We start from the raw sequence: 19046 nt of genomic DNA on the forward strand, positions 1-19046 counted from the left end.
CCATATAACACTTAACCATCTCCTCTGTTGCTCCTTTCTGAAATCTTCTCTTTTATTAGCTTTACCATACATAAATGTTTCTGCTTCCTATCAGCTGCTTCCATTGGCTCCTGCACTCCACCTACCCATTTAATGTTGATATCACCCTGAGTTCCAGTCTTCATTCACTTTTTATGCTATACCCCTGACCTAGTCTTAATCCCTCTTACAACATATCCCCAAGCCTCGCCTCTTTCAAATCCCTTTTTCTGACTTCACAGTTGATACTGTGAGATTGACATTCTTTAGTCAATTCAGATTCCATGACCAAAAACCAGACTCAAACCTTACCATTAATATTGTTCTAAAATATATATATATATATATATATATATATATATATATATTGTTCTACCTCTGTGTAGTTTCTATCTCAGTTAATAGCACTACCTTCCATCCATTCCTCATTCTGCTTTCCTTTGTCTCCCTACACATCTGGTTAGTCACCAAATCTCAGATATTTAACTTCTCAGATGTCTCTTAATCTGTCCTCTGTTGCCCATCTCCATTGCCCAAGTGTAGCCCTGATCTACTTTTCACCTGGGTTACTGCAGTAGCCCCCTAGTTAGTCTAGCCCATTTCCGATGTAGCTACTACTCTCTTTCCAGCATTTTTTTTTTTTTTTTTACAAACGCAGACCTGGTTTTCAAACATAGACTTCTACTGCTTATACAACTCCTTAGATAACCATTTAAGATCTTTTGTAGTTTGGCTCTAATCTACAATTATCCCTTTTTTTTTTTAAATATGAAATTTATTTTCAAATTGGTTTCCATACAACACCCAGTACTCATTCCAACAGGTGCCCTCCTCAATACCCATCACCCCTCCTCTCCTCCCTCCCACCCCCCCATCAACCCTCAGTTTGTTCTCAGTTTTTAAGAGTCTCTTATGTTTTGGCTCCCTCCCTCTCTAACCTTTTTTTTCCCCTTGGTTATTCCTTTTAAAGTAACTTGTGCTTTCATTATATAAGGTAATAGCTGTTTCTCAAGCATACCACATACTTTTATCACCATATCTTTGTTCATGTTCTTCCTTGTTTCATGACTCTTCTCATTTTGTACCTCACAAACTCCTATTCATACTTTAAGACAAATTCTTCTCCATCAAAATGTGGGCCCTGGGCCAGCAGCATCAGTATCATCTGGGAACTTGTTAGAAATAGAAATTCTTGGGGTCCTACCCTAGACCTTACTGAATCTGAAACTCTAGGGGATCATGACCATATCTGTATTTTAACAAGCTCTTCAGGTGATTCTTACCAATGCTAAAATCTCAGAACCACCTTTCTAAGGAACAGTTCCTTTAGCAATGCCCATAGCGCTTTACATATACCTATATAACTTACCACATGGTTTCATAATTATACTTACCTATACACTTATCCATCTCCTCTACTATAAATTGGGTCCTCAAGTCAAATACAATATTTCCTATCACCTGCCAAGGGGCCTGGCACATAGGAGGTGCTTGATAAGAATTCGGAGCCTAAAACATACTCCATCCCCTCCAGGATTTGGTCCAGTTAGAGTGCATACAAATACACAGGACTGAATAATCAAATGATGTTGTTACTCTTAAAGGCTTACATGTGTCACACAAGCCAAAAGCACATATACTGACAATACCAAGTGTCAGCAAGGATGCAGATAAACTGGATGTATCATACATTGCTGATGGGTATGTAAAATGGTGGTTACTTTGGAAAAAAGTTTGGCAGATTTGTATAAAATCAAACATATGCTCACTGTGCAATTCAGGAATAGTACTCCTGGGTATTTTATCCTACAGAAATGAAAACACAAAAACAAATGTTTACAGCAGCTTTATTTGTAATAATCAGAAAATAGAAACAACCCAAACATCCTTCAACAGGTGAATGGATAAACAAACTGTGGTGCATCCATATAATGGAAAACTACCCAACAATAAAAAGGAACAAGCTATTATTACTTTGCAACAACTTGGCTGAATCTCAAGGGCATTATGCTGAATAAAAGAAGCCAAGCTCAAGAGGTTACACACTGTGTGATTCTATTTATATTGTATTCTCAAGAGACAAATTTATAGTGATAAATAACAGATGAGAGGTTGCCAGAGGTTATAGTTGGGTGAAGGGTGTGACTATAAAGGGATAATTTGATACCAGTTTTGTTTTGTTTGCACGTTGAAACAGTTTAGCATCCTAATTATGGTGGTAGTTGCATTCATCTCTATGTATTATAAATTTAATAGAACTATACACATGTGCACACACACACAGAGCACATGTAAAAACTGGTGAAACTCAAATAGAGTCTACAGTTAATAGCATTGCACCACTGTCAATTTCCTGGTTTTGGTAATGTAATCTAGTTATGTAAGAGGTTGTCTTTGGAGAAAGCTGGGTGAAGGTTGAAACTGTTTTGCAACTTCTTATGAGTCTCAGATAATGTCAAAATAAAAAGGTTTTTTGCGGAAAGGATTTGGGGTGAAAGCCAAATTAGAAAGCACTACTTGACATGATGCTAAAATGGGGACCAGGGAGTGGTGCAGAGAGAGCTCTTGTAGAGCTCTACCTCTGGTAGAGGTGAGGAAGGAGAAGAGAGGAGTGGAGATTCCTACCTTGGAGACCTTTTGGTAGAACTTGGTCCAGGCCTGTTAGCCTGTCTCTAGTCTGAGTGCTCACCCCTGTTACCTGGGAGGTTGGAGGGGGGCGGGTACTGGGGTGGAGAGGGAGGTGAAAACTTTGTCCTCAGCAGTTTCCCACATGGGGAGAGAGGTAGGAAAAACCTTTCTTCAATAGACCTTGGTGAGAAAGCAGAGAGAGGGGAATAAGGGTTACTCCTTAACAATGTTCACAAGAGGTGAAGTGTGTCAGCAGTGAAAGATTAAATGGCATAAGAACCCAGGCTCTGGAATCAAACTCTACTTCAGATCTCAGCCCCATCACTCACTAGGCATGTGACTAGATCACTTTATTGAACTTTGCTGAATCTCATTTCCCTATTTAAAAATAGGAGTAATGATACTATATATCTCAGAATTCTGTGATTGCGTTCAGTGGTGTGTGTAGAGCCCTTAGCAACTGCCGAGCAAATATTAAGTATATAGTCAATGTTGGCCACTCTTATAAATTATTCCATATCATTGTCAATATTCTAAGGAATAGAAAACACATGCATTCAGATGATTCTGACTACAATGTAATTTTTGATAAGCAGATGTATTTCAGGATCCTTCAGTACTTCAAACTCATCTTAAAATCAGCATTTAGTCCCTATATGTGTAAATTCAGACAATTTAACTTAAAACTCATGGTTGTTACTTTCTATTACAGGCCTCTTATGTGCTTTTTGTTTTAGATACGTTATCTCTGACCTTTATAGAACTCATGAGGATAAATATTATTTTCCCCATTTTCAGATAAAGAAACCACCTGAGCATGGTTAAGCAAATCACCCACCATACATAGCTAGTTGGTCTAGTCTGTCTACTTGGAAAAGCCCATGCTTTTCCCACTGCGTCATGTTAGCCTCAGTGTTAATCCACGAAAGCTGCTTAAACACACACAGATTATCTAATAGTTGTTCCTTTCATGACAGATTACAGGATAGAATACACAACTCTTGTCACAGCCTAGGGCAGACACTTGCAGGCCATTCTGGGGCTAAGACTTGAAGACTTTTGGCAGTGTTGGAAACCAAAAGCCCAAAGCCAGTTGTGGCAAGAATGCAGTCTGGGATTCCAGCCAGTAGGTAAAGCCAGGAGCCATGAAGGGAGCCCTGCCAACGTCCAAGGTCCAGGCCAGCACTCAGAATTGAAAAGGGCAGGCAGAGCCCAGCAGAAGGCACTGCAGAGAGAACTCAGGATTTCCTCTTTGTCCTCTTGATGATAAATGCTAGCAAATGGCACCTTTGAGGAGCCTCAGTTGAGGAGGCAGGTGAAAATGCTTGGCCCCAGTGCTGCTGCTGGACATTAGAAACCAGGATCAAAAAGGCCCCTAGCAGAAGTTCATTATCAGTAGGATGGACACAGGGTCCCAGGTGGCCAGGGTAATCCAGGGGGGAAGTGAAGGAACATAGGAGGGAACCAGGAATCAGGACATCTGCATTAGCTGTCCCATTGTGGTCCCCATCTGGCTGTAAAACTGCATGAAGATCCTGTCATTGTAAAATGAGAAAGTTAGGGGCAATCACTGGTTTAAGTGGTGTTTCTCATGACCCTTAGATGCCAATCCTGTCCTAGGCAATTTGTGGGGACAGAGTGGTGGGGAGCAAGCAGATCGCACCTTGCTAGCAGTCTCCCTTTTATCTCTTTTAAGTACAGGACTTCTAAGAGCCTTTTAAGTCTAATGATTTATCCAGGATAACAAACAGTAAGTGTCCACTAGGTTCAGGGCCCTGTAGAAGGTGCCGATAGGTAAAGCTAGGTAAAACCCAGTCCCAGCATCATGAATTCTTCCCAGATTCTGGCCCAGTGGGGAATGATTCCAGCAGCGGAGTTGGTCAGGATTCCTCTCAGACTCACTCAGGCCCAAAGTTCTCCTGCCACAATCCTGAGGACCAGAAAGGAGGGGAAGAGGGAAAGGAAAACTTCCCAGCATGGCAGGCAAATGTTTTATGCCTCAAAGACATCAATGTACATGTTACCTGGTAGATGATAGATAGTGTTCTGGTTTATAGTCTCTCTCCCATGATTGGGTGTTTTATGGGGCCAATTGTGCTTGTGCTTTATGCTCTACTTAAAATCAGGGCATCTGCTGTGCCCTTTGGGAAGTGCTGCAAGTCTCCTGCTAGGGATTGGCCCAGGCAAGGCCTTCTCCCAAAGCTGAGGGGAGAAAGGAAGCTGAAATCACTGCTTTATAAATTACAACACATGCCTACACTGTAGGGTGGGTCTGAGGTTATATGAGTGAAGAGGATTTTTGTGTTTCTAGTGGTTCCCCGCCCCCCCCGGCATTTAAAAAATGCATTTAAAGGGCACCTGGGTGGCTCAGTCATTAAGAATCGGACTCTCAATTTCGGCTCAGGTCACAATTCCTGGTTCATGAACCCTGCATGGAGCCCAACATGGAGCCCTGTGCTGACGGTGCAGAGCCTGCTTGAGATTCTCTCTCACTTTCTCTGCCCCTCCCCCATGCCCTCTCTCCCTCTCTCTTTCTTTTTTTTTTTAATTTTTTTTTTTAACATTTATTTATTTTTGAGACAGAGAGATACAGAGCATGAACAGGGGAGGGGCAGAGAGAGAGGGAGACACAGAATCTGAAACGGGCTCCAGGCTCTGAGCTGTCAGCACAGAGCCCGACGCGGGGCTCGAACTCACAGACCGTGAGATCATGACCTGAGCCAAAGCCGGACGCCCAACCTACTGAGCCACCCAGGTGCCCCATCTCCCTCTCTTTCTTAAAAATAAATAAGTGAACATTAAAAAATAAAATAAAATAAAAACACATTTAAAATATGTTACAGTTGCATGAGTCATGGCAAAAATATATTTAGAAACTAATTTTTTAAAAAATTGATGTGGAATGTGGCCATATTACTCCTCATTAAAGCCATTCAAGCTCTTTTCTTTTTTTTTAATGGTGATTTATGTTTTGGAGAGAGAGAGAGCGAGCATGAGCGAGGGAAGGGCAGAGAGGGGCAGGGACAGAGGATCCCAAGTGGGCTCTACACTGACAGCAGAGAGCCCAATATGGAGCTTGAACTCACAAACCGTGATATCATAACCTGAGCCAAAGTCAGATGCTCAACTGACTGAGCCACCTGAGTGCCCCTACAAGCTCCTTTCTAGTAAGGGTACCCTTGAGGGCTCTTTTCCCCCTCTTATCACCAGCTTATCTTGAATTTATCTATATGCTTTTTCACTACTGTCCTAAATGTGTGCTGGTAAAATGAAATAATGGGCATTTGGTCTTATATCTAAATTTCTGCATTTTAGCTTTAAAAATATTTGCAAGGATGTATTTTTAAAAATTGATCCTTAGGCCTATTTATATAGACTAGGAGAGCTATATATTCTGAAATTTTTTCACTAGAAATCTATATGCATATTCACATATAAATATCTATAATGAACATACATTCATATACATAGATTTTGTTAAATGACCCAGTGGATACTGAGAAAACAACTGCTAATATTAAAATTTTATTCTATTTTAAAAGAGAAAAGGCAGAACAAAAAGAAATTGTCATTGTAGTGAAAAATATGGAAACCAGAGAGATGGTGTCCAAGTGAGCTGAGGACAGAAATTATATCATATTTGCCTTCCTATCTTCAGTTCTTCTTAATACTTTAACAAATAGATATTTAGAAATTGTTGAATTAATGTTTGACACAGGAAGATCACTAAGTGTTTGTTTGGACTCACAAAACATCCAAACACTGAGGTAATCTGCTAAAGGGTAACTTGGGGGCAGGATCATTAGCAAGTTTTCTTTTGCATTTAATAGTTAAATATTTCGATGATTGATTGATTGATTGATTGACTGGGGGACTGATTGATTGGGATGTAAATTCTAAAGCCTCTCTGATAACCAGGTCAGCCTTTTGTTCCTGCTTAAGGTAGAGAGGCAGAAATACAAAGTGTAACTGGCTTATTAATAAGCCAGTGGTAGGGAAAAGAAACTTGTCTCTGCAATAAGCTGAGAAGGGAAGAGCGGGAAGGGAATGTAGATTTCAGCAAGTGCAACCACCACTAATCATGCAGCTGTCCTGCAGGCAGCATGTCTTTGTTCTTCCAATTCATCTCCAGCTTCAGCAGCTGTAGGCCTGAGCTGACAAAATAGGAGATAGGAGTTCACTCTCCCCATGTAAAACAAAATGATGCAGACACTACAACTAGAGGAAAACAGGCAAATTTAGAGTGGCAAGGCCCATCCTGAACAAGAAGCAGGGCTGAGAGTTTTAGCTTGCTACAAAACATAATTTAGTGGCTGCAAGCATGTAAAGAGAAGGCATGCATCCTAGCCTAGCTGCAAGCAGCAAATCAGTCCAAGATCAGCAGATTTTCTGAAGCCAGGAAATGGGATGCATGTTGTTAACCTCTGAGCAGATGTCAGCTGAGACTGTAATCTGTGTGGTCGTGAAGATGAGGTCTCATTCGTCAACTGCTTGACAAGGGCTGTCATCATATCACTGGGCCTACATAGCCCTTGACACATGATGTAAGAGACATATTGGACAAAAGCATTTCCTGGGGGAATTCTCCAGGAAGAATTCAGCCAATGGAAAGAAATCTTTCAAGTGGCCTGATTTCATTGGAGACAAGTAAACACATGTGTGTGTGCATATATGAATATATACATCCCCAAGACGCTGCACTTTCCTAGAAACAAAGAGAATGGGAGCACAAAAAGCTTCACAAGCATCCTGTTAGGATTCTTTCTCTCATTTATTTTTAGACTTCCTCAGCACCGTGCTGAGTGGGGAAGCAAAGGAGTAGATCACCCAAATGACAAGGCTTTTCAGTGATGGTTTGTGATGTGTAGATTTGTCAAAAACCAGTGCCTGTGGATGTCCACAGCAACCAAAATATCTTGGCCCTTTTGTATTTAGTAATGCCGTGAAGTTCTTAGGCATTCCAGGAGGGGCTATCTAAAACTCCTACCATAACCCAGAATGTACCCTCTTGTCTTAACACACAGACATTGAACCAAATCTTGACTCTCCCTCTGTCAGAGATCTCTGCTGCTTTAGAGCCATTTGGCATACTTTTGGGAGGATGAGAACCTCATCCTTCTGCCTAACAGAGGAGAGCATTGCCAAGGAAAAATGAGATTAGGGAAGAGAACAAAGAAAGGAAGAAGTGATGGGCCTTTCATATCTATTAATGAATTCATTCATTAATTCAACAAAAGGTTATGGATTACTTGCCATTTTGTAAAGACTATGCTAGGAGCTGAGATACAGATGAGTAAGAAACAGCCCAGCTTTTGAGGGGTAGAAACTGTCTAGTGAGACAAACATAAAAAGCTAGTAATATAACATGACAATTGTACTGATGCATATATACCCTGGGGTATTATAAAGCCATAGAGGAGGGCACCAAACCTAGACTGAGAAATCATCCAGACAGATATGTGCTCTTATTTCTTTAAAACTAATGAGGTGGGTCACTCACAAAACGTTAAAGAGTACCTCATAGAACAAATAAAAACGTTAGCTGGTAGTACAGTAAGCCCTGCTGATTGGTGTTGGAGGCTATTGGTTTTGGTGACAACAGTCTACAAGGTTACATAATTTTCTCCCCCAACACCCAGCTGCTTGGATATAAAGGAAAACAATCGATTGAAATTTTGATAGGAGTTCTGTCAGGCAGATGCAGCAAAGGAGCTTGTTTGGAAAAGGAAGTGGGTGTTGCTGAGAGAACAGTTCAGATGACCAACCAGAGGTTTCACATTGGGCAGAGAAAGGAGACTGTGAGGAAGCTGAAGAGACAGGGAAATGGAGGTCTGTAGGCTGTCAACAAGCAAGTGCATTAGAAGTGAGCATATGAAAGGGCTAGAGGATAGGGGACTTATTCATTCATTCATGAAGTATTTACTGAGTGTTTTCAATATGCTAGGTACTGTTCTAGTACTGGGAGTACATCATGACCCATTCCAGTGGGGAGGAGAAGATGATAAACAACTACATACATACATACACACACACACACACACATATATATATATATGTGTATATATATATATATATATATATATATATATATATATATATATAAGCAACGTGGATGGGAACTAGAATGTATTATGCTAAGTGAAATAAGTCAAGAGAAAGACAAATATCATCTGATTTCACTTATATGTGGAATTTAACATACAAAACAGACGAACATAGGGGAAGGGAGGAAAAATAAGATAAAAACAGAGAGGGAGGCAAACCATAAGAGACTCTTAAATACAAAGAACAAACTAAGGGTTGCTGGAGGGGAGGTGTGTGGTAGGGGGATGGGCTAAATGGGTGATGGGCACTTGTTGGGATGAGCACTGAGTGTTATATGTAAGTGATGAATCACTAAATTCTATTCCTGAAACCATTATTACACTATGTATTAACTAACTTGAATTTAAATAAATTTTTAAATAAATAAAAATAAAATCGTGTAATACCTTAGAAAGTAAAAAGTACTATGGTGGGATGGAGATAGACTAGAACAGGATAAGAAAGATTTGGAATTCTGAGAAAGAGTGCGATTTTAAAATCTTTTTTTTTTTTAATTTTTTTTTAATTTTTTTTTAATGTTTATTTTTGAGACAGACAGAGACAGAATGCAAGTGGGTTAGGGGCAGAGAGAGAGGGAGACAGAATTGGAAACAGTCTCCAGGCTCCACGCTGTCAGCACAGAGCCCAACGCGGGGCTTGAACTCATGAACTGTGAGATCATGACCTGAGTTGAAGTTGGACGCTCAACCAACTGAGCCACCCAGGCAAAAGAGTGCGATTTTAAATGGGGTTGTAGCCCTGATTGAGAGGGTAACACTTGAACAAAGACATAAAAGGAAAGAGGGAATGAGTCATGGAAATATATGAATTAGAATATTCTATAGCGGGAGAACACCCACTTCAAAACCTTGAAGTTTTGAGTGCCTGGTGTTTTCAAGGAATAGCAAGGAGGCCTGTGTGGGGTGGAGTGGGCAAAGGGAAGAAGCAGGAAATGAGATAGATAATGAGGGCCAAAAATATAACTTGTACACTCTGGTAAAGACTTTGACTTTTCCTCTGAGTCAGATGACTTCTGAACAGAGAAGTGACATGGTCTGCTTTACCTTTAATGGATTGTTGTGACTGCTGTGTTGAAAATAGACTTAGGAAGGGTCCAGAGTTGAAGCAGCAAGACCAGTTAGGAGGCTATTGTAATAATCCAAATGAGAAATGCAAAGTCAGACTTTGATCAGGGTGGTGGTAGCAGGGGTGGTAAGAAGTTGGATTTTGGATGTATTTCAAGGATAGAGCCAATAGGATTTCATGACAGATTGGATGTGGGTGGTGAGCAAGAATCAAAGATGACTTCAAGATTTTGGGTCCAACCAAATAGAAAGATGGAATTGCCATTATCTGAACTGGGGAAGAATGTGGGAAGAACAGGTCAAGGGAGAAGACTAAGAGTTTGGTTTTGGATACATTGAGATCAAAGAGGGGGATGTCGGTTTTCAAAATTTCTGAAGTGGAATCATTCTTAATGATCATAACACTCAGGGTGTGACCCTGGGGGTGGGTATCTAAAAGTGGAATAAAGTGAAGTCATTATGATCAAAGAATTTAGAACTCTGGAGGTTGAAAGGTGAATGAAAGCTCCTAGGATGGTCACCTAGAATGGTAGCCCAGACAGGAGAGGAGGGGATAGGGCCAGTCTTCTCTCACCATTATGATGCTGAGTTAGAATATAAGTGGTTAGAAGTCACACAGATATTGCTTTGAGATGTGCAGAATTTGAATTGGGTTTAGATTTTGAACCTAAAACATTAGAAATAAGCATGGTAGCAAAATGATTGTGTTTGCTAAATCAAACCAGAAAACATAATGATAAAGCTGTTTGGAACACATCCAGATGAGATTGATTTATAACCCCACTGTAACATGGGTCCAAAATAGTGAATCGAAAAAGAAATTCAACGAATTCTCATGATTTAATCTTAATTGTTTTATTAAAAATTGTTTTTGGAAAGACATTTATACTTGGTTTGTTTAAAGCTTACTGACATCATTTATATCAATTCATATAGCATTTTAGAAACCATGGCCCTGTCACATTTTAGGAAAATTTTCTAATAGCCACAAGAAGTATGCTCAGTCCCATTTGCAAGCCATGTTTCCAAACTCAGTTCTTTTTTTTTTTTTTTTTTTTTTTTAATTTTTTTTTTTTCAACGTTTATTTATTTTTGGGACAGAGAGAGACAGAGCATGAACGGGGGAGGGGCAGAGAGAGAGGGAGACACAGAATCGGAAACAGGCTCCAGGCTCTGAGCCATCAGCCCAGAGCCCGACGCGGGGCTCGAACTCACGGACCGTGAGATCGTGACCTGGCTGAAGTCGGACGCTTAACCGACTGCGCCACCCAGGCGCCCCTCCAAACTCAGTTCTTAACCATAATTAAGAAGAGAGAGTAGGATGACCAGTCAGTCCTCCATAGCAGTTATAATAAACCTCTAAATTCAGAAACCAATATTTGATAAAGACTTTTAAAATGTCATACCTGTGGGGTGCCTGGATGGCTCAGTCGGTTAAGCGTCTGACTCTTGGTTTCGGCTCAGGTCATCATCTCATGGATCGTGGGTTTGAGCCCTGCATCAGGCTGCATGTTGCCAGTGTGGAGCCTGTTTGAGATTCTCTCTCCCTCTCTCTCTGGCCCTCCCCTACTTGTTCTGTCTGTCTCTCTCTCAAAATAAATAAATAAACTTAAAAAAATATATCATACCTGTGATTCATGAGTTCAAGCCCTGCACTAGGCTCTCTGCTATCAGCACAGAACTTGCTTTGGATCCTCTGTCTCCCTCTCTCTCTGCTCCTCCCCCCACTCACACTCTGTCTCTGTCTCTGTCTCTCTCTCTCTCTCTCTCTCTCTCTCTTTCAAAACTAGATAAACATTAAAAATACATATATCAAACCTGTGAGCTGGTGGATGTCACTTAAGCATCAGAATTCATTAAAGAGTATTAAAATTATAATCCAGGTTTATACAAATACAGATAGATATTTATCTTTGTATTGAGACTTACTCGAGAATAGAAACATCAAGAAAGTTCTTGTCTTTACCAATTAATAAATGAAGAGAAAAGATAATGAGATAGCTATACAATCCTTTAAAAAAAAAAAAAACCCACCTTGTTTCTGAGTGCTAGTAACACAGTCTAAGCTTTTATCTCTTCATAAACGCAACATAGGTAATCTCAAAGGGACTAGATATTTATAATTAAGTATATAATATTTAAATTGTCTTGTTTTGTGGAAAGTATGTGTTTGTGGGTGATTAAAAGATTCAGCATGTGTGGGTTTCATATTTTAGTTCAACAGTAAAATATAAGTGACATTGGTGCTTGAATTCTTATTCAAGTAGCAAAGACATTGCTCAGACATACATAATTCATCTGCTGAATAGATGATTTCACCTTTCAGTAACTTCACAGGTGTTAACTTTGCCAAACAAAATAGGTAAACCATCTTCCATTCATTTTTTTTCTGATGCAAGTTTTAAGTAAAAATTTTTTACAAAAAATATAAAAATATACATATGTAAGTCCATAACGTCCATTTAGAAAATGAATTTGCATCAACATCTGAGATGTGAGGATTATGTAATGTACATTTTGTCAAAAAATAACTAAATTGGGCTCCTCCTAACTAAATCAGGAGGGAGGGGATTCTAAATCAGGGTTTCATGCAGTACTGAATTACACAAAGAAGATCTGATTGTAGAGCGGTGTTCAAATAAAATGGTCCCAGAAAAGAATGAAGAAAGAAACCTACCCAAACCCATCCGTGATCTGAACAATACAGACATGTGTGACTATGAAACTTGGGCAGCTGCTTGGTAACGACGTCAGCATCATATATTCATGGCTCATGCTTATGTGTAGCCATGGGGAAGAATAGCCTCAGTTATTGGACTTTGAAGAGTCTACCAGTGGTCATACCACTGCATAGGCTTTTGACTGAACCAAATAGCTAGTCCCAGGTCAGCGGTGGCCCCTTTTCTAAAGCAGTGCCAGCACTGGTCTGTTTAAGTTATTAATTAATAAATGCATTATGAAGCTGATGGTTAACACTGTTCTTACTTTTGCAGTCAATATTCACCCCATAATTCCCCTTCTTCTGGGAAGAGCCAAAGAAACTAATGAAGATTACTGTCCATAAGTCTATAATTTGAAAACATGATGACATGAGTGGATAGATAGGATAGGGGCTAGATTTTAAATTTGTATACAGGAGGCTTAAGGTAAACAAAATTGATTTGTATATGTGTAGCTCTCTTCCTATGTGATGAAAGTAGTATTTTAAGAAATAGGTCTGAAAGTAATATGCAGAGTGTATTAGGACAGGAAAAAATTGGTGATACAGAGAGCTAAATGTTACACCAAAAATCTAAAAATTAATACTTTTGCATCACCTTAGAGTTTTCAAGAGAGTTTGCCACATACCTCATTTGCTCTTTGCAATAATTTGTGGGGTGGCTATGAAGGATAATATTATCTACACAGATGAGGAAACAGGAAGCTAGAGTAAATGACTTGCCCAAAGTCATGCAGCTGTGATTGGCACAGCCAGGATTCCCATCTGTCACACCACCTGTCTCCATTTCCATTGCTCCTAACATGATTGTATCCTGGGTGCATGTAGTAGCAGGAATGGAGAGGGAGGGACCACGCATAAGGATTTTGAAATCCCAAGTGAAAGAAATTGGCAATTGATTGGGTATAGGTGATAAATAGGAGAGGAAAATGTGATTTGTAGGTTTCTAAAGCATGAAGACAGTGAGATTAATATCATCAGCTAATGTTAGCAACAAGCTTACTCTGTGCCAGGTCCTGTGTCACACTTTGCTTTATTACCTCAATGAATTCTCACCACTCTTTGGTGAGGGGAGAGGCATGTATTATTCTTGTCCCCATTTTATAAGGGGAATACATGAAACTTGTTCCCATTTTTAGAGGAAGAAAAACAATCAAGGTTTTTTCTACAAGACAGGGTAAAGCTCAACTGGACTTATTGGCCTATGATGTCTGTACTTGGGACCTGAGATTCAGGGCGATGGTTTGGTGTTTTTGTGTGTGTGGATGTAATTATGCCACTAGTCACGAAATAATCAAGCCGGGCCATTGTTAGTTACGATGTTTGCAAGTCTAGCACTGCCAAACTGTCTAATGCCTCTGAGTACTTTGCCTGTCGTTAAAGTAGGCTGCACTAAGTAGCTGGTTTTGCCTTGACTCTGGACTTTAGAGTGGCCAGCCAGGTAATCCAGGTACAAAGATAAGAATGCTTTCCTCCTCAGTTATTATTTTAAAATTAAAATATAACTAAGTATAATTATCAAGTGACTATTAATAGAAATATTGAATTTATGTAGAATACATTATTTAGACTAAAAGTCTTAAGTACAGTTACCTTACTTCTTAATTGTTATCAGTCACTGTCCAGAGTAAGCCTGGTTTTCCCCTTAGGTTAACCACTTCACACATTTTTACCTTGTCGTGAGCCTCTGTTGGTGCCCAGGGTATGTCTGAGACCCTGATTGGCCATACCTCCCTCTAATCTTTGAATTGTTCTGTAAACTCATTTAAAACTATTTGACAAAAGAGCCTTCTCAAAGTTCCTGCTTTCAGTCCTTGCTTCCTTTTTCTCTTTCAGTCAGTCAGAGAAAGGAAAAGCAATTGTATATATCAAATAAATAGTGTATGAAAAAAATCCCAAACCTTTTCCAAACGGTGGTTTACCAGCTCACTTCTAAAGGCTCCAAACTGTATCTCTTTAGGTATCTACCTGTTAGTTATTCATTCACTTGCCTGAATGTAGCAGTATCTTAGCAACCAGAAATTTCATGGAGAAATCTTAACTCTTCCCTAATACCACCTGTTTTTTAGAAGTTGGCCTTCTTTTAAAAGACTTGGAGTTATATAAGCAAGAAATGCCAGAATTTAGTTCCTTTAGAAAATAAATTTAAATAAATCATAACAATTTTTTACAGGGCTATAAAGAAGTGTCTTCCCAGTGGTCCTTCACTCTGAGGTTGCATTGGAGATTATACTGGTGGAGAAACTCTGTTCATTCCCAGGGCAAAGGGTCATGGCTGTAAGTGTCTTTCTTCCTGATTCGCTCTAGGATTGTGAAGATGTCCAGTCCCAACCTGAACATTGTGACCTTACTTGGCAGTTGTCTGACTTACAGTAGCGTTTACCTCTTCGGGATTCAAGATCGAGATGCTTTAGCGGGAGGCTCAATGGAAACTCTCATTCAGGTGGGTTAAATCTTAAGTTTTTGTTTTGAGAAAAATGTTCAACTTTTGATATCTTTTTAAATCAGCGTCTCCTGTAGGTGGTGGTTACCTTTATCCTCTGAATGGGTACTCTCAGAGGTGATCATTGTATTGCTTAGTGAGGTCCACATCTGTCCCGTGCCCTGTGTGGACTGAAGCTTTGCAGAGTAGAATGTGGAGAACAATTAAGATCCCTCTCATGCCTCTTGCTTCTGTCCCTTTTCCCTGTAGATAAGACTATCCATGCTGTGCATTGGGACCTCCCTTGTGTTTGGCCCCATTCTGGGGAAGAGCTGGCGACTCTACAAGGTGTTTACCCAGAGGGTCCCGGACAAGAGAGTGGTGAGTAAGCAGCAAGTAGACACTACTTGATTACAAACAGCAACTTTATTATTGATTATTAGCTAGAGAAGTTTGTGTCAGATTAATGGGTCTGGCTCTTATATGGCAATCTGTAGTTCCTGCTTCTCATTTCAAACCCTGGAGTGGTGTGGCCTCCTAAGTCCCCAAGCCTGAAAGGCCATGTGTCAGTGCTCTTGGGAGATAGGTCTTTGAACATAGTTCTGCTTCATATGCACCCCAAGCCATGGTACTGCTGGTACTGTGTGAGCTGGCCAACATCTGGCACCAGTGAGAGGGAGAACAAGATGCCCAGAGAGACTGTTGTTTGGCACAAGTGTGAGCTGAAAATGGAGTGAGGGAGAGTGATTACAGGGAAGCTGTAGCGAGTAAGGAGAGCTTTTTCCTTCACTGGAACCCAGGTCTTCTCCATGCCAAATGCCATTCTCTGCACTAAGAAGGATGGGCTTGGAGCAGTGAGCAAGAAAGAGGACACCCATTCAGCAGATAGAATCCACCCTAGAAGCTATGTGCGAGCCAAATGACCTAGATGTCCCTGACATCAGATGTCATCCTGACAACATTTCCCCATTTTATCAGCTTCTCTGCCCAAACCTCAAAGCCTGATCATCAAACCCTTGAGCTATAGGCCCTACCCAGACCCAGTATATCACTCAGTTGGAGTTTACTTCTCTGCAATGATTTCTTTTTTTTGCAAACATTATTGAATCATGGAAAATACTTACGAAAAGCTCAGCTGTGAGTAACCATAATATGAAAAAAATTGCCTAAAGGACAAGAAATTCATCTGTCCCTCTAGAACACAGATTCCTTTTTATTTAAAAAATAGTTTTATTGAGGCATAATTGACATGCAATGAACTGCATATATTTAAACTATATGATTTGATAAGTTTTGACATATGTATACACTCATGAAATGTTGCGTAAAATCTGCAGAAGTTTCCTCATGAATCTTTGATATCTCCCTCTCCTGTCCAATCCTTATATCCATTCCTATTCCTGGGCAACTATTGATTTGCTTTTTGTCACTATAGACTAGTTTGCATTTTTCCAAAATTTTATATAAATGGAATAATACAGTATGTACTCTTTTTTTTTTACCTGTTATAATTATTTTACTTTTACTTGGCATAATTGTTTTAAGATTCATACATATTATTGCATGCACCAGTGGTTCTATTTGTGTTATTGCTGAGTAATAGTCCAATGTGAAGACATACAGTTTGTTTATCCATTCATCTGTTGATAGATGTTTGGGGTTTTTTTCCAGTTTTGGGCTATTAAAAGTAAATCTGCTATGAACATTGTTGTATAAGTCTTTGTGTAGGCATATGTTTTCATTTTTCTTGCTTAAAAACCTAAGAGTAGAATGGGTGGGTCATATGGTAAGTGTATTTTTAACTTTTCAAAAAATTGACTATTTCCCCAAATGGTTGTACCTATTACATTCCCACCAGCAGTGTATGAGAGTCCTTCATTTCTACATCCTTGCCAACATGTGACTTGGTTGTTCTTTGTAGTCATTCTAATACATGTGAATAGTAGTATCTCATTGTATTTTTAATTTGCATTTCGTTAATGCAATGTTGAGCATCTTTTCACATGGTTATTTGCTATCCATATGTCTTCTTTGGTGAAATATCTGTTCAAATCTTTTACCCATTTTTTAAAAACTTTAGTTGTTTGTTTTCTTATTATGGAGGGTTTTTTTTAATGTTTATTTTTAAGAGAGAGAACGCGGGCGCGTGCAAACTGGGGAGGGGCAGGGAGAGAGGGGGACAGAGGATGTGAAGCAGGCTCTGTGCTGACAGTAGAGAGCCCAATGCCGAGGGCTCAAACCCACAAACTGAACCAAGAAATCTATACCTGAGCTGAAGTCAGGTATAAACCGACTGAGCTACCCAGGCATCCTTTTATTATTGAGTTTTGAGAGTTCTTTTTATATTCTGGATACAATTCTGTCAGCAAATACATATGCTTTGCAAAGATTTTCTTCCAATTTTTTGTGTCCTTTTTTTCATTCACTTAAGAGTATCTTCCAAAGAAAAGACATTTCTAATTTTGATGATATCCAATTTACCAATTTGTTCTTTTATGGATCAAGTTTTGGTATCAGATCTAAGAAATGTTTGCCTAACCTAAGGCCTCAAAAAGTTTCTCCTGTGTTTACTTCTCGAAGTTTTAGAGTTTTAGTTTTTACATTTAGGCATATGATCCATTTTGAGTTAATTTTGGAATATGGTGTGAATATGAATCAAAGTTAATTTTTTTGCATATTAATATGTTTATTAAAATCTAGGTCCTTTGAATTTCCATATGAATTTTTCATTTGGTTTTCCAGTTTCTGCCAATTTCTGCTGGGATTTTGATTGAGATGTATTGAATCTATAGAACAAATTGTGGAGAACTAACTTCTTAACAATGTTGTGTTTTTTAACCCATGAACACAGTATATTTCTTCATTTATTAAGGTCTTTTCTAATTTTTATCAATAATTTTTTATAGTTTTCAGTGAAGGTCTTTCACACCTTCTATAGGATTTACTCCTAAGTATTTTTTATGCTATTATATGTGTTATTGTTTTTTATTTCACTTCCTGATTTTTTGTTGCTAATATATAGAAATACAACTGATTTTCATATGCTGATCTTCTTTGCTCCAACCTTCCTAAGCTATGTATTGCTCCCATTAGCTTTTTTGTAGATCTTTCAGATTTTCAACATAGATGATCATATCATCTATGAATAATGACAGTTTCTTTCCAATCTTCTGTATGATGGCACTGTCTAGAAATACCAGTACAATGTTCAATAGAAGTGCTGAGTGCTAGGGTGCCTGGGTGGCTCAGTCGATTAAGTGTCTGACTCTTGATTTTGGCCCACCTCGGGCTCTGCACTGACAGCCTGGAGACTGCTTGGGATTCTCTGTCTCCCTCTCTCTCTGCCCCTTCCCCACTCATGCTCTTCCTCTCCCTCTCTCTCAAAATAAATAAACATTAAAAAAAAAAAAAAAAGAAATGCAGAGCACAGACAACCTTGAATTTTTCTTGACCTTATGGGGAAAGCATTCAGTATTTCAAAACTAAGTATGTTAGCTATAGATGTATTGTAGATTTCCTTTATCTAGTTGGGGAAGTTCCCTTCTATTCACATTTTTCTGGGTTTTAATAAAGAATTGATGTTGGGTTCTGTCAAATGCTTTTTCTGTGTCTATTGATCATATTTTTTTCAAATTGTTTTAGTTAATATGGTGAATTACATGAAATGATTTTAGGATCTCAAACCAATCCTGTATTCCTGAGACAAACTCCACTTGGTCATGATATATAATCCTCTTCTTATATTGTTGTCCTCCTCTTCATAAAATTTTGTTTATAATGTGTGTACTCATGTTCTTTTTTTTCTTTTTAAAATTTTTTGAAAGTTTATTTATTTTGAGAGAGAGAGAGTAGGGGAGGGCCAGAGAGAAAGAGAGAGAGAATTCCAAGCAGGCTCCAGCCCAATACAGGGCTTGAACTCACAAACTGTGAAACCATGACTGGAGTTGAAACCAAGAGTCCAACACTTAACCAACTGAGCCACCCAGGCGCCCCTATACTCATGTTCTTAAGGGGTGTTGTTCTGTAGCTTTATTTTTCTTATAAAATATTTTTCTGGCTTTGGTGTAGGGTAATACCAGCCTTATAGTAT

The 19046-nt window shown here is 39.2% G+C and overlaps 1 protein-coding gene across 1 annotated transcript in view; it reads left to right on the top strand.

Annotated features, from left to right (window-relative positions):
* GPR156 (G protein-coupled receptor 156) overlaps positions 1–19046 on the top strand; it is a 65472-nt gene that overhangs the window by 25775 nt on the left and 20651 nt on the right. Inside the window, exons 3-4 of the mRNA XM_032594750.1 lie at positions 14842–14977; positions 15227–15337. Coding sequence (XP_032450641.1) covers positions 14842–14977; positions 15227–15337 — 247 coding nt within the window. The remainder of the gene's footprint in view (positions 1–14841; positions 14978–15226; positions 15338–19046) is intronic.

The sequence above is a fragment of the Lynx canadensis genome, chromosome C2, assembly GCF_007474595.2.
Source record: "Lynx canadensis isolate LIC74 chromosome C2, mLynCan4.pri.v2, whole genome shotgun sequence".
In the NCBI taxonomy this organism is placed as follows: Eukaryota; Metazoa; Chordata; class Mammalia; order Carnivora; family Felidae; genus Lynx; species Lynx canadensis.